This window comes from Seriola dumerili, unplaced genomic scaffold (assembly GCF_002260705.1).
Source record: "Seriola dumerili isolate Sdu_G_001 unplaced genomic scaffold, Sdu_1.0 BDQW01001888.1, whole genome shotgun sequence".
Classification (NCBI taxonomy): domain Eukaryota; kingdom Metazoa; phylum Chordata; class Actinopteri; order Carangiformes; family Carangidae; genus Seriola; species Seriola dumerili.
This window is the reverse complement of record NW_019176143.1, coordinates 167,772-183,488: the sequence shown is the minus strand read 5'-3', so window position 1 is coordinate 183,488 and position 15,717 is coordinate 167,772. Positions and strand designations below refer to the sequence as shown.

At 40.0% G+C, this 15,717-nt stretch overlaps 2 protein-coding genes across 2 annotated transcripts in view; one reads left to right on the top strand and one right to left on the bottom strand.

The window, feature by feature from the left end:
- The window catches only part of LOC111239102 (Down syndrome cell adhesion molecule homolog), a 98,264-nt gene extending 97,032 nt beyond the window's left edge, over positions 1-1,232 (top strand). The window contains exon 35 of the mRNA XM_022768893.1: positions 112-1,232. Within this exon, the coding sequence (XP_022624614.1) occupies positions 112-434 (323 nt within the window). The 3' untranslated portion in view covers positions 435-1,232. The remainder of the gene's footprint in view (positions 1-111) is intronic.
- A 13,023-nt stretch (positions 1,233-14,255) lies between these two features.
- The window catches only part of pcp4 (Purkinje cell protein 4), a 33,332-nt gene continuing 31,870 nt past the window's right edge, over positions 14,256-15,717 (bottom strand). Inside the window, exon 3 of the mRNA XM_022768900.1 lies at positions 14,256-14,968. Coding sequence (XP_022624621.1) covers positions 14,838-14,968 — 131 coding nt within the window. The 3' untranslated portion in view covers positions 14,256-14,837. The remainder of the gene's footprint in view (positions 14,969-15,717) is intronic.

The following is a 15,717-nucleotide window of genomic DNA, read 5'->3' as shown; positions in this document are numbered from 1 at the left end:
GAGGAGGTGGTGGAGGAGGAGGAGGAGGAGGAGGAGGAGCAGGAGCAAGCGGAGTTGGTGCTGGTGCTGGTGCTACAGGGGAAACAAGGGGAGCAGGAGGAGGAGGAGGAGGAGCCATGGGCCAGACCTGCCTGGAACCCCAGAGAAGCCGTACCCTGAAGAGGCCACCTCCCATGGAGCCCACCCCCATGGAAGTGCCCTCGCCTAGGGAGGTGCAGCAGTGGCAACCAGGAACTGCCTCCACCCTCCCCCACAGGGATGTCCGGGAGAGGGGAGAGGCCCGGGGTGAGGTCCGGGCAGAGGTCCCCTCCTCAGGAGACCTTGCCCAAGCACAGGCTGCCAAGCTCAGCACCTCTCAGGAGTCACTGCTGGACTCCAGAGGACACCTGAAACAGAGCAACAACCCCTATGCCAAGTCTTACACTCTTGTATAACACTGGGACACACAACAGGACTACTGCAGACACACTGGAGGAAGAAGGACAAGAGACAGACGACAGGCACAGGATGGACAGTTTTCCACAACAGAAATTGTTGTATATAGAGCCGTTTCTGACATGCGTCTGAAGTGGATGCTTTTCTTTGAGTCTGTCTTTCTTTCTTTCACTCTTTTCTTTCTTTCCTCTGTCGCTCTTCTCTGTTGCTTTCACACTTTTCATTCTCTCACACCTCGCTCCTCTTCTGATGAATTTTCTCTCACAGTTTTTATTTTCTACTTGAGTATTCTTTTATTCTGAAGTGACAACATATGAGGATTGCCAAAATGATTTATTTAAAATTTGAGAAAGAGAAAAAATACTATTGAATTTATATCAAGGACAATTATAGTCATTATTATTATTACTATTATTATTATATAAAAACAGAAAATATCTAAAAAAAAAAACAAGAAGGGAAAGGGAGGAGGACTCTGGAGCACTCTGCAGAAAAACATTGCTTTCTTAATTTATTTTTATTTTATTGTCGCAGTGTGATGAAATCTGTGATTGGGTAACCAAGGGGGTTTTTAGCACTATGAAGAGCCAATAGAGGAGAAGAAGAGTGATGCCAGACACGGCCGCCAATGCTGACCAATCGTAATGTTTTTCAACCTTTCTGATGACTGCATGGCGACTGATCAAATGACAATTAATAGGAATGGCTGGAAATCCAAAAAAAAAGAGAATTTTTTGTCACACTATGAAATTATACAATGTGAATATATATAAAGAGATCACTTTTATTTGTGGATATTACGGGGAAAATGATTTGGTTAATAAAGTCCTTAGTCATGTTTGCACACATCTGACTTTGATTCATATGTGTCAAGATGAACGTCCCTCTTTGTTCTTGTCTGTTTCTCTCTTCCTTCTCCATCCATTCTTTTGTCCTCTACTTTGTCCTGTTTTTTTTAACCTACATCCATCTTATACTTTCTGTTGAGACCAGTCATTTACAGAGAAAGACAGTAGCTGTGGTCGGTAAGATTTGAAATGGACCGTCCTCAAATCTAAAACTGATTATTCACAGTTCTATAGAAGTCGGCCCCAAAGCTCTTGCTAAAAACTGGCTTCTGGTTAGCGTCAAATTATGTTTAAAGTACCTGATTTTAATGTAAGGTCTGTGGTTCCCAACATTTTTGGCTTGTGTCCCCTGAAAACAAAGCTGTGACCCAATATCACTGATTTAATGGGGTGTATGTCAGGTGTGAGAAATAATTTTTAGAGGTCTCACCTCAAATATTTCACAAGGAAACAGCATAGAAAAGGCTAAAAATATAAAGATTTTGTGTTGCAGAATATATTTTTGATTGAATTCCATCTCATTAATCATCAATTGAGGATTAGACCTTTTTATTTTTGCAGTACTTTGGGTCAAAGTACATCGATTTTCTTTTACATTTTCATTAAACTCACTGTTTCCCCTTCACTTCACTTTTTGTATCACACAATCTTCACTACACTGATTGACCTGAGGAACAACTACACTAAAGTCGTGAATCAATTTTCACATATTAACACTGTGCCCAGAAATGCTCCCTACTGTGACCTGTCAGACACTGTTGACCCTCTTACCTGAAGATTGTGTGGTCAAAGGGTCAAACCACTAAAAGGTCAATGGTGGCAATCCATTATATTAATTACCTGAGGTCCCACAACTAAACGTAGCACTTGAAAAAAGTCATTGATTAAGCATCATAAGTGTCATAAAGGGTAATTTATGGCCTTATTCTACTTAGACAAATCTATTGATGGAATATGGAAAGTGTCACCAATGATTTTAAATCATAAATTTACAATTCTTGGGCTTGGACTTATCACTGCAAACTAGGGGCACTGAGTTCAAAAGGCATTTATCAGGCAGGAAAGGTCTAATGAAAGAAGCCATTGAGCTGCATAATGAGAAGTTCAGCGTCCAATGTTTTGGAGATGAGGGACTGAAAGTCACAGTTTCGCTGCCTTTCCCTTCTGTTTAAAGTCTGTCTCTCAGGAGTCTTCTAATTCTGTGGACATACAATTCTAAATTGTAAAGTACTAAAGCTTAATTACTGAGAGAATATATGTAATTTAGGGATAAAATAAATCTACTTCTGTTTACATATATTTTTTAGATATACATTTTCAACCCAAAGATTTTGCTTGTAATGCTACAATTTTAACAATAGTGTTTTATTTACAGAAAACAGACTTGGCTTTAAAGCCTGTTTAAAAATAACAAATAAACAAAACTGGATTTGGGAATAAGCTTTAAAGATGACTTGTTTGAAGGGATCATTTTGAAGATTTTTATTCCTTTCACTTTAAAGTGACTGACAGTAAGTAGAGGAAATATTTTCATATCAGCGTACTACACAAACAAAGCTCAAGCACACAAATACACAAAAAATTGCACAGCAAAAAAACAAACCTGTCATGTTGACTGGGCAGAATTATTCATGTGTATGAGTTAGAAAGAGAAGATTTCTCCAACTCTCCTGGCTGTGTCCACACACCAACAGGAAGCATGTAAAAGTTTAGTAAAACCTTGAAATGGTACAAACAAGGCATTAGAAGAAGTTTGTATTGATGCAGCTGTAGCTGATCAACAGATGGCGCTGTTCAGTCACTGAATTGAGTTCATTTGCTGCTAATGAGGAGTAAGCTTTTGGTCTCTGAGAAGGTGGAAAGGGATGGTTCAGCACCAAAACTATTTGTGACAACCTGGAGAGAGACATCAAGGACAACCCAGCAGTCTGTTCCTGTGTGTGTCTGCCATTTGCAGGAGCACACCACCCTGAACACGTTGAATTATTCATGCCAGCGCTGACACTGGGGCCTAGATCAGGTTTACACTGTCACGCTGATCGCCACAGCCCTGGAGAATGTGGATGAGACAGCAGTGGCAGGGAAAAGATTGCATGCACACAGTTACGTATGTATATAGATACACTCACATACTATAGTAACCTTCAGGGAAATCAATTCCACTGATGCATAATTAAGTATATCTGTTGCTCAGCAGAAAAATGAAAAAAAACATAATCTGTTGTTGTTGTTTTATCCCGTTCTATAGATGGCGTGTCCCAAAATCATCTGCTGAATGATTGAATACATGTCTGATGTCAGCCGGCTGATCCACCGGGAAAACTTCACGCAGGTACTAAAAAGTGATTCCAAGAAAATGGATAAACTTTACTGTCAGTGAACTATAATTGAATGACAATAACTGAAGTTTCTTATTAAATCTGTACACTCCCCTCACTGGTGTGTGTGGTAGCATAATGAAGATGGATGGCCCACCTGCACACTGAGCATACTTTATGACTCTGCAGCTGCCCTCATACATTAGGAAGGAGCAGGACTGGAGTGTTCGTGTGAGACTCGCCTCCTGGCTGCAGGCCATTATCACACCTCCCACAGCGCTCAGCAGCCAGAGAGGGAAACTCTGGTTTAGGGGAAGAGGAGTTTTCAAGTCTAATAAGATTGTAAAGTGGTCCCCAACCTCCTTTGTCTGATGCACCCCCAAAGCCCTGTCAGATGAACTCAAGTACCCCTTCAGCCACACCACCCATCACATTGAAAATGTGTTAATTTGAGTTGATTTTAAGGTAGATGTTCTAATACTATTGATGGATATCATTACGGTAAGTTCTCATACAGCTGAACTGTTATGTTTAGGTTGGCTTGCTAAAATTTGCACAAGTGCTATCTACCACTGAAACAGGATGTTTAACCATTTATATGTTACTTTCCGTCTGTGTCATCCATTTTTCCATAATTGTTACCTAACTATTTCAACCATTTTACTTTCTTCAGCCATGTATCCGCTACTTTCAGCTTTTTAATTTACCCAGTACTTTTAACTACTTAAACTCTTTATCCATTAATTTTAGACAAATAACCTTATTTCAGCTATTAACCAATGGGTTTAGTGTACATGCAGGCAGAATGAACTGCCTGCATGTACACTAAACCTTTTCGCTAATAAATTCTGCTTTCCAGCTGTTTAACGTCTAGCTAGAATAAGATTAACTTTCGGCTATCCAACCTTTTGTCCCACAATTTCATGTTAATATTCAACTGTTAATTCATTCCCTCATTTATCTATTACTTTTAGCTAATTGCTTTCTTGCTTGATAAATGGTTTTTATGCTCTTTTTCCAAAATTCCTAGGTTTTCTGTGCTACAGCGGATTCAATATGTGGATATATTTTTTAAAGAAGATGGTCATTTCTATTTTTTCAAATCAGTCAAGCTCCAGAAGCAGCCCCCTGGGGAACAAGTTCCCCCGGAAGTAGTCCTTGTCTGAGATAGTGAAGATTTTTTATTAGGATTTTAGTTTTAACCATGCACCAAGGACACCATGCCATGACAAGCACTGTCAGTTAGCAAAGGCAGGTTAGGAATAGACCAGTGTCCTCCCAACTGTGTTTCATAATGAGGCGCCTGAAGAGTTGGCAGGAGACAGGGGGGCAATTTAGAGAGCACAAAACGGAAGGACTTTCCCCCTGAGTTCACACTACACTCCCCTAATCAGTCACACCCTGACTTCCCTCTCTGTGGCCTCACAAGTACTGTTCTCCTTCGTTTCCTTGACATTGAGCTTTACCATGTTTATCTCTCTTTTGGACCCATTATTTTTCTCCTCTACCCTGTTTTGACCTCCCTCTCTTCTCTCTCTCTCTCTCTCTGTCTCAGATCACTGTATTGATCCGGCAGCTCGCCCGTCCTTGTCCTCAGTATCGGACTTGAAGAGCACAGGATTATTCTGACTAGAAAATTGTTTCCCTTGGGTTTCTTTTGTCAGCAAGGGCAAACAGACACGTTCACACCACATGGATTTATGCTTGGTTTGGAGTTATGTCTAATGACTATATCATAGTATTTACAAATGTTGATACATGCTGCAGAAGTTTAATTTGAGAGTGATGGTCCAGAAAACAAATTCATAGCTGTAGTGTACTTCTTAAAATGTCTGTTTTTCTCAGAGCTTCCCTTCCAAGTCAGTTAAGATAAAATAATTACTTTTAATTTTTAACTAATGATTTCTCTGGGTTCCCTGTCTGCTACTGCATTTCCTAGTAGGATACATATATCCTGGTGTACAGAAAAACACAGATAACAAACAACAAAATAAGTGGAGATATATTAATTTAAATATTTATCCCACTAAGGCAGGTGCAAGGATAAATGATTAGATTAATTTTAAAGTAATTGAAGAGTCAAATTCATTATGCACAACCAAAGTAATCAAATATAACTTTTCATTATTGACAGAAGTGACTGCAGTGTAAGACATTGCAACTTAAATGTTCAAATGTCTGAAGGACAGATGTGCATTTGCCTGACAGGCGAATCTTCTTCTTCGTGTGTCCCATGTTAATGACCACAATTAAATGATAGAGAGTCTTATTAAGAGAGGCCGATGTCTAAGGGGGCTGTCAATTATACTTGTAATTGGTAATAGATAGTTGGACTCAGACCAGGAGTCTGTTGAATGCATTGTATCACAGAAGAATATTGCAGTGTGCTACATAAAGAGGCGTTAGCTTTTGATCTTTAATAAAGCTGTGTGCGGAGCAGAGCGCTAATACGACCAGTGTCAGGGGTTTGAATCTCACTGGAGCTGCTGTGTTCACTCCCGGTATTGTAATGTTCTCTAGATAAGCTTCCACCAACTGCCTCACTTTATGTTTTGCTCACATAACTGATCGGATTTGGACTCCAGCTGTCAACACAGCGACTTATCAGAGAGCATCCACTGTAGCTGGTATCTCATAGCTTAAGTCACCTGACCTGTTGTTATTTTGGACTTTTCAGCAGGACTGTAACACTGGCAAACCAGATTGCAGTAAATCTTTTAGAGTATTGCATCATATTTCGTCATTCAACAATGATGGATTGCGTGTTGTCTGCTCGCTGATCTGCTTCTGTGCTTATTATGTGTCTGACTTGTCTGGAGAGTCTCCTCATCTGCTAAAGCCAGTGAGTAAGATAACACAACATTACTTCACTGTACCTTCCCTTAAGAAACCTTTGTGGCGGTAGCAATTAAAATACAACAGAAGTCATGCAGCAATGATTACATAATTACATAAAGCACATAAAAATAAACATAATCCTTCCAGAAACAGCGGACATCAAAAATAAACCCAGGACTTGGACCCAGAAAATGTCAACCACCCAAAACCTATTGGGAGGGTTTCTTTTTCATGCCATCTGACATAATTAGCAGGAGCAGTTCCCATAGTACTTTAGTCAAATAGCTCTGACTTATATCTTTGTTGTTTGCTATAACCTATCAAAATACAGTATTACACCCAGATAGTTGTACCTGTTATGTTAAACTATAATGTTGATGCAGTCTTTCTAATGATTTCCCCAATAAACGGAGAATTTTACTTCCGTAAAAACAGCGGAGAAGAATGCAGTTTTACCTGATGTTTAATTTTGAAGTCTTTAAGGCAGAGTGTCTTTTCGTTCCCAGCTATTTATGCTAAGTAGGCAGAAATCTTCCTGCCTTTTGAGTTCTACTGTGATTGTGTATTCTATTTTCTAACCAGTGATGGAGGAAAAATGGGACATTATTCTGAGATTATATTGCAAAGTCCTCAAACTACATTGCTCCTTCAAATGTATGGCTATATTGTCTGACAATACTGTATAATTTGGAGGACCCGGTTTTGCATCCGGATTGTCTTCTTTGAAAATATATTCAGCAATATGTTGGATGTAATCCTGAGGGGTTTTGGTCCACAGTGGCTGCAACAGCATCACACAGTTCCTGTAGTTTTTTTTAGCCCTAGGTGCTCTGTAGGGTTGGGATCTGTGAAAGTTGAACCCATCTGCTTTGAGGTTTGAAAGGTTGTGTAGTCAGAAATGTCATACTGAGCTGTTATCTGAGCACTTTTCTGTCTGCTGGCCTGAACCAATCTGACCATTTTCCTCTGACCTTTGTCATGCTTTTTCTTTTCTATATGCGACGACTATGTCTTTTTGCTTAATACGAGACTCACTGAAAACATGATGTGAGTTGTTGCCACAGGTCTTGGGTCTATATAAAGCTAAATGTAGGATGTGAGTGGACCTGACAAGCCCTGGAAACAGTTACATATACAGTATATATTATTACAGTACATAGCTTTGATACAAGCACCCCACGGTGACTTAGCCAGAAACTGGAACCCCTCACAACCACAGCACCCAAACAAAATAGAGTCTGATTAACCTCCTTCGAGGGCTTGTGCAATCCTCTATCTTCTTCTTCTATCAGAATAATTTGTTCTGTAAGATATTTTTCATTCATAATGCAGCTGAGATAAAAGAGAGATAAAAAGCTTAGGTGGAAGATTACAGTACACTACAAAGGATAGTTTATAGTCTCATGAAAATATATCATTTAGATAAATCCTTCGAGGAGGGATTTGCAGTGAAGGTGAGGTCTCATTAGAGAGGGAGAACAGCAGGTAAAAATAGCACCTGGTTTCTGGGGTTACTTCACAATCACAAGGTTAGTAGAGCAGCAGTACTGCCAGGGGGTAAGGTTTCTAGGACAGTGTTCAAATATGAAACTGAGAAAATATATTCCACTACGCACAGTGTGAGAGTGAGATGGCAGAAAAAAAAAGGAAGACACTGAAAGAGTGATATGTTTTTGGACAGCAGTGATCTTTCCCAAAATGAACAGACACTGAAGCAGTGTCATGGTTTCCCTGGGTTTCTTAGTGTTTTCTTCTACCTCAGGATCCTTTGACCTATCACCCTGTAGCATTGATGTTTGTGTTCACACTATTTCAACATCTTCCTGCAGCAGCCAGAATCTGACAAAGGACATTAAATAATTTTGATCTGTATTTGTTCACATCAATGACATCCCTGTGCTTGCATGAGCTACTGAGGAGGAGGAACAAGTGACATGATCTTTGTTTCACCCCCGCCACGCCCCCCCCTCCTCTCTGTATCATCTGCCAGTCCTGTTGGCTCAGAGACTTTAGACTGCTCACTCATTATGCACTGGAGCAGCTACATCTGCAGCAACTGTCACCCCTGTATCTACGCTTAAAGCCATGGGTCAGTGGTCATCAGCTGCTTCTGAACGTTACCTTCACCCTGAAGCTAAAGATGTCTTAACTGATGAAAATGCCATGAGCCATTTGCAGGGTTAGCTATTATTAGCTCACTAGCTGGCTAAGACAACAGAGAAAAATATAAGCAACTGCTGCAGGGCTCACTTCATTAATTTAACCTAGATTATTCTGGCCCAGTAATACTTCTGTAAACATGTTTAATCATTTGACTAATAATTTGTTAAATAACTGGACTGCATACTGTTTATTTACAGGGGTATTTGTTCAAGAATACTGCATATAGTCTGTGGCTTGGTTTACATGCTGTCCATGTATGGATGGGTGGTGAGGCCTCAAACACAGCAACATGCCACCGAGTAACTGAGCTGCTACTTCAACCAAAATCTACTTTAACAAAAGTGTTCCAGTTTGAAGCATTGGTTTGGTTTATCCCTGTCACTGGTGAAAGTGATAAAAAGAATTGGATGATCTAGCCTGTATTGAGTTAACACCAGCACGTCTATACTGAAACTGTAACCATGCCAAAAATACTGTGGTTGGCACTGAAAATCATCATCTCATGCAAAGGGATGAAAAAAAGTTGCAAACAGTAAATAGAGTCACAGTTGTAAAGTATTAATGCAGTAAACACTGATTGTAAAATGTTAAATTATGTAAATAAGATTAATGGGGAGGCCCATTGGCTCTGGTTATACATACAGTATATCATAATGCTGCCACTTACTACTTATCATATTACATTATAAAACATGATGAATATATTTATATGTTGCACATGAATCGTGTCTCTGTAGATGATGTCACTCTTGACAGGAACAGCTGATAATAGTGTGACTGTGTAACTACTGTAACTAGCTATGGTGTAGCTACTTCTGGGGCAACTTGCCAGCTAACCAAACTATCAAGAATCTTCATGCAATTATGACAGTAAGAGCCAAGTTGAAAACGATCAGAATTTTCCTTTAATCCCATAGATGTTACAAAGAGCTTCTGTTACTTTCTGAATTACTGAAGCTCTGTAAACTTGAGAGGAACCACACAAAGGTGCGTTTCATGCAAAAACATTAAAACCAACTCCTCAGGCACCTGCTTCTGTTTCTGACAACAAAGATACAAATAGGAAGTTTTAGTCATTCTTTTAGGTTTTTTTTGCCTTGTTCTCAGTCATGAGCGGTAACTTTTGATTTAATCTACCAACACTAAATTTCCTGTCTCATCACTGCAGGACATACTGCTTGTAGCCAATGGACAGAGGAGATGTTTGCTGATGCTATGTGCTGGTGAACTCAATTCAAGCTTTTTACAGTATGATGAAGTGAAAGGCTGTTTCCAGTGGAAGCATCAGTCATTTGTACACACACTAGGCTGTTATATTTGACAGTGAATTTCCTCACTCTCAGCTCACAGGCACACAACCTTGTTGATTAGATCAAATTCATGTTACTGTTAGTGTGACAGGAAACTAATGACTAATGTAAATTTCATGAATCAAGCACAGTGTAATTGTCCTTCTCCACATCTGCAAGGACCATTTGTGCACAGTCTCACAGGAAATACCCAAAGCTCCAACCTGCCAGTCACATGATGCAAAAAAAAAAGAAACCGAGGATGTACGTGAGTGTCAGTATCCATTTTGCTGTAGAAATCTGTACGTACTCTCATTTTCAAGGAAATGCATACAAATGCATGTGTAAGTGGATGTGTGCAGCAGTGTGTGAACCAATCACAAAAATGTCAGTTTTCATTAGATCATGGATGATTCATTTTTATCAATAAACACATAGTGTGAATTTGATTTCTGTAGCTGTGCAGACACGAGCAAAGAAAACAGTAATACGCAATAAACTCTGAATTAATCTTTGCTTTACGTACAGCAGAGGAATAAATAATAAAGTTTGCCATCATCTAATAGCTACTTCCAGTATGATAATGCACTATGTCACAGATCAAAAGTCTTAAACTGGTTTCATGAGCATGATGGTGTACAGTGCATTCAGTAAACTTCAGTGGCCTCTCCAGTCACCAGATCTGTAACCAGGACAACAGCTTTGGGATGTGGTAGAATGGGAAAATGGCAGCATGGATGTGCAGCAGAAGTTAGGTGATGCAGTCAACATGGAGAAGCTCAAAGGAAAGTTTCCAACATCTTGTGCAGTCCATGACACGATGAACTGAAGCTGTTTTGAGAGCGAAGTGAGGCCCTATCCAGTATTGCTATGGTGGTCCACTGACTCTGAGGGGTAAAGAAAATGCCCCACCCGCCACCTCCGGTTATTAAAGATTTATTCTGCTGTCTGCAGGAGTGATGTTCTTCTCTGTAGGCAGAACAGAAGGCACGCAATGAATTTCACGGTCCCATTCTCAGTGCATGTGGAAAATTTCACCATAATACAGTTTCACTGCATGTATCAACATATCTTTATCTCCACAGTTGTTGATCTCTGCCCCAAAAATAGTCTATAGTGTATCCCTGTTGTATTTACTCTGGCTAGATGAATGAGTGCTGTTCTGTTGTGTCCAGAGGATATAGAAAGGTGTCTCTGTTGACTTTACTCCAAGCATGGACTTCAAAATAGTACACCTGTGTCTGGAGACCATGTTGCTGTAATCTATCTCCAATTTCTAGGTAAGAAAAGTACACCTTTCAGCCAAAACTTCAGAGACAAAGTGAACACCCGGAGGCGATGACACAGTTCACTGTCAACATCCCAATCTGCCTGTCCCCAAGAGCAGGGAGCAGAGGAGAGAAGAGGAAAGGAAAGGGGATGTAAGATGACAAGATGAGAGGAGAAAAGCTTATCATCATGCAGGATCAGAAAAAAATCTACATATGTTAATTTCATGATTCAAATTCCGTTACCACACACTCCCACAAACACATGGAAGAGAGCAGCGGAGCCTTGGGAGGACTGTTATTCTCTGTGGGCCTCGGGTTGACATGGCAGGATCTTTTTTAGCAGTCAACTGGGTGGAAAATAAAGCAAGCAAGCAAACAAACAAGCAACTGCAGTGAGACTTCTATTTCCATGAGACAGTGACCTTCACTGGAAATCTAAAGGTCACTGCACTGTTGCCATTTAGGAAGCAAGACTGTTGCCCCAAACCTCATTTGCACTGATTTCTTAGCAGTAGAGTAAGACATAAGCAAACTAAGGTGATGTCACTGACTTTACTATGAAATTTTAGAGAAAAGATAAAATAAAATGGAGGTTGAAGCTTTTCTTTATCTTTCTATTTTGCACTGTAAAACATCTGGCTGTGGATATCAAGAAATCGTGTGCACTTGCCTTGGCAGTTTAATCTTCCCAGGATTACAAAGCTGATCTGCAGTAAAGATCACTTCCCTGGAGTGCAAAGGTCACCATTGACCGTGTTATAATACAGTTCACTGACCTCCCATATGCAATGTCATGATCCTAATCATCTTAACCTCTGTCAGTTTAAACTCCTGACATGCTTGTAACCCCTTCAGTATTTTGTAGAGTGTAAAACAACTTGTCTGGATTACATCACAGTCACGTATAATAAGTATATCTACTGTATATGTTTAACTGTTGGTTCAAGGTTTCGATTGGAGGGGAATTCTTATTAGGAGTGATACTGTATCCAAACCTGAAACACCTCTTTGTTATTAGAAAGGTCACATGGGGCAAAACTCTCTTACTAGTTTCATAAAATACAACCTGGCTCAGTGAGACTGATGGTAATGTTGTCAGTTTTGCTGATATTTGGTGATAAACCTTCATTAGACAAACTAAAATTTTCACCTGGTGTTGGCACTACATGAAAAATTTAGGGACTATAAACATTATTCAGTTCATCTTGTGGGGAACATACTGTAAATGTCTGAACAAATTATTCATGGCAGTCTATCCAACAGCTGTCGAGACATTTCACCCAAAACGGCAAATGTCATAATGGCACAAGAGGAAAAGTCAGAGGGTATAACTGTCACTGGGATTCATTGTGTGGGATTCATGACTGTCTGTACAAAAGTTTATGCCAATCCATGTAGTAGTTGTTGAGATATTTCACAGGATAACTGAAAATTTTTAACTAGATGAAAAGTCAGGGGGTTCCATTAAATTCTGTAGAGAATTTCATGCTCATTCATCTAGTAGTTGTTGAGATATTTCAGTCTGGATCAACGTGATCGACTGACTGACAGACAATGTTGCCATAAAGCCAGGCCAGAAATGAACTCTGCTGTTCAAAATAGTAGTAATAGTAATAGTATTATGCTCATATGTTATTCCTTTCAGGCCGTAATACATAGGGCTACAGTATTTTTGCTGGTGTGCTCTCACATGTTTCCTCTGGCAGGCTGTTGAGGGAGACCACATAATGTGATTGAGCAGTATACTGTATAATGGTGCGACTGATCAACTGACCAACTGTAAAAGGAGTAAAGTTTGTTTGTGACAGCTGCTTGCCCACCGGTGATTTACACAGAACTGAGAAAGTCAAACAAAGTATGGAGCAACAGCTGGACAAATAAAACAAGAATCACATGCCAAGGTTCCCTCAGATTCTTTTTTTTTTTTTTTTACTCAAAATCTAAAGACAACAGAAATAGCCTTTTCAAATTATGAAATGATGAACTATTAATCTATAATCCCAAACTAAAATATACAAAATGAATGCACGTGTATGTTGTTGGGTTGTTGTGCCTGAAGCTGAGAACAGCTCAGTGGGAATCAGTCAGTTCGCCTGGCGCCACATGGAGAAGGTCATCAAGCTGAGAAGGGAATAGATTCAGCTGAGCTCATTCTGAAGAAGTTTCTATTTATAGTTTGTTATACACTCACTGAGCACTTTATCAGGAACACTAATACTGGGTAAGGCCTCCCTCTACTCTCAAAACACCTCAATTTTTTTTCAGTTAATCTCTTTGAGATGTGTGATGTGTGACTGTGATGCAATCATGTCAACATGATTGCATCACATTTGTCAGCTGCACATTCATGCTGCACATCACTGTCACATTCGTAAAAAATAGCATATAAAGGGATGCACATGGTCATCACTGATAGATAATCATGATTGACTGGTATTATGGGGCCCAACTGTGCCGAGAAAACATACCATTAAACCACTGCCAGCGGCCTGGACTGTTGATAAAAGGCAAGTTGGGTCAATGGATTCATGCTGTTGACACCACGTTCTGACCCTACCACCTGCTTTCCTCAGCAGAAATCCAGATTTGTCAGACCAGGCTACGTATTTCCAGTCTTCAACTGTCCAGTTTAGGTGAGTCTGTGTCCACTGTAGCCTCAGATTTTTCTTCTTGGCTGACAGGAGTGGAGCCTGATGTGGTCTTTTGCTGTTATAGCCCATGTTTTTTTGTTGTTGGCACCAATCTCAGTGAACTCTAGAGATGTAAAAATCCCAGGGGATCAGCAGTTTCAGAAATTCTGAAACCAGCCAGTCTGGCACCAACAATCATGACACAGTCAAAGTCACTGAGACGACATTTTTCTGATGCATCTACATGATATTATGCTTTGCACTGCTGCCACATGATTGGCTGATTGGATAATTGTATGAATGAGCAGGTGTGCAGGTGTCTCTCTGCTATCCCTGCAGAGTGTATATTAATGCAATATGTCAGATGTACTGCAGCAATTCCGCAGCCACATTTGATATGTAGCTCCAGGTGTTTGACAAATGTTGGCATTTACATGCACTGTACGCAGGTTCCACACAGAGTCTTTATTTATTCAATGTACATTGACACACAGCTTTATAGTACCATGCGGGTAAGAAAAAAGCCTCTGGGTGAAATATTCTGTTCAGGATGGAAAGCTCCAGGCTACGTTTCCTGAAAAAAACCTTCACTCTGACATTAGCTTTTGCTCCATCTAATCACACAAACACAGGTGATTTTGGGAAACGTAGTCCTAAGCAGTACAGACAGGTATGGTGCAGGTATATCTATGAGGCTGGGTTAAGTACAAAAACATATTCTAACACAAACACCAGCTAGACTTCATGATATATGGAACATATATGGCAGGACAGAAACCAGATCTCAATAACTTTGTCTGTTACTTATTTATTGATACAGCAGTTAAATAATAAATAATAGTCATTATAATAATAGGAAATTGAAAATTCACAGACATGTCAAATGATTAACAGGCTATTGCATTCTCTACCCCCCAACCCCATCACAACCCCTGGAGTTCCAACAGGTATGAATTTGTTTACATGCAAATGTCACACCATCGTCACTGTGCTGTCACTTCCACCTGCCGTCTCTACACACAGTGGCAGAGCAACGTGGTGCTCACTAGGACTTCTCAACACGCTTCTTCTTCTGGAACTTCCTGAATTGGGACTGGATGGCGACCGCCGCCTTTTCGGTCTCGGGGTCATCCATGTCGATGTCAAAGTCCTCCGGGACGTCCGTCTTGGACGCATCTGGAAGGGAAAAGAAAATTTGGATGTGACTCACAGCAGTGTACAAAGACTGGTCTGAGTCACATTGCCAAGTCTAGTAGAATTGACATTCCCCAAGCAGGGATTGTCCAATCATTAGCAACCTCAAGATGCTGGGGAGTGACGCTCCCTATAGAAAGAGTTTGGCAGATGGTATATTTCTTTTTAGCCTTTCCAAAACAAGTCAGTTGGAAACACAAAAATGTTAGCCAGAGACTGCATTTTCAAGCTATTAATCGAGGTAATGTTTACTATAATTGTATGCTTAATTATCTAGCTACAGCTAACCTGTGATAGCTGCTATTTTAACTTGCAAAATCATCAGTTGCCCGATATAATGATAATCTGTTTTTGCCTATCTCTGTCTGAAATGAAGAACCTATTTTTTCATAAATTACTAAGACTTTTGAGTGGTATATCTTTTCATTTTAAACTGCATTATGTGCTATGCAAGAACACAAAGCTTCACGGGGTAGTGAGAGTAAGGGGCCATGGAAAGGTCAATTTCATTACGGTATGTTGGCCTTTAAGGCTTAATGAGCACAGAATGTTCCTATATGTATACAATACTGTCACAGTAAATCAGCAGCTCTTCATTTGTGAGTTTAGGAAGCAGTAATACAATGTGATATTACTCTGTAAAATGTCCCCTTGCGCTTCCCATAAACCCCAGTACTCTTAATAATAGTGGAGCAGAACTCCTATGGGGGAGCCTGAGCAGTTGTTTCCCA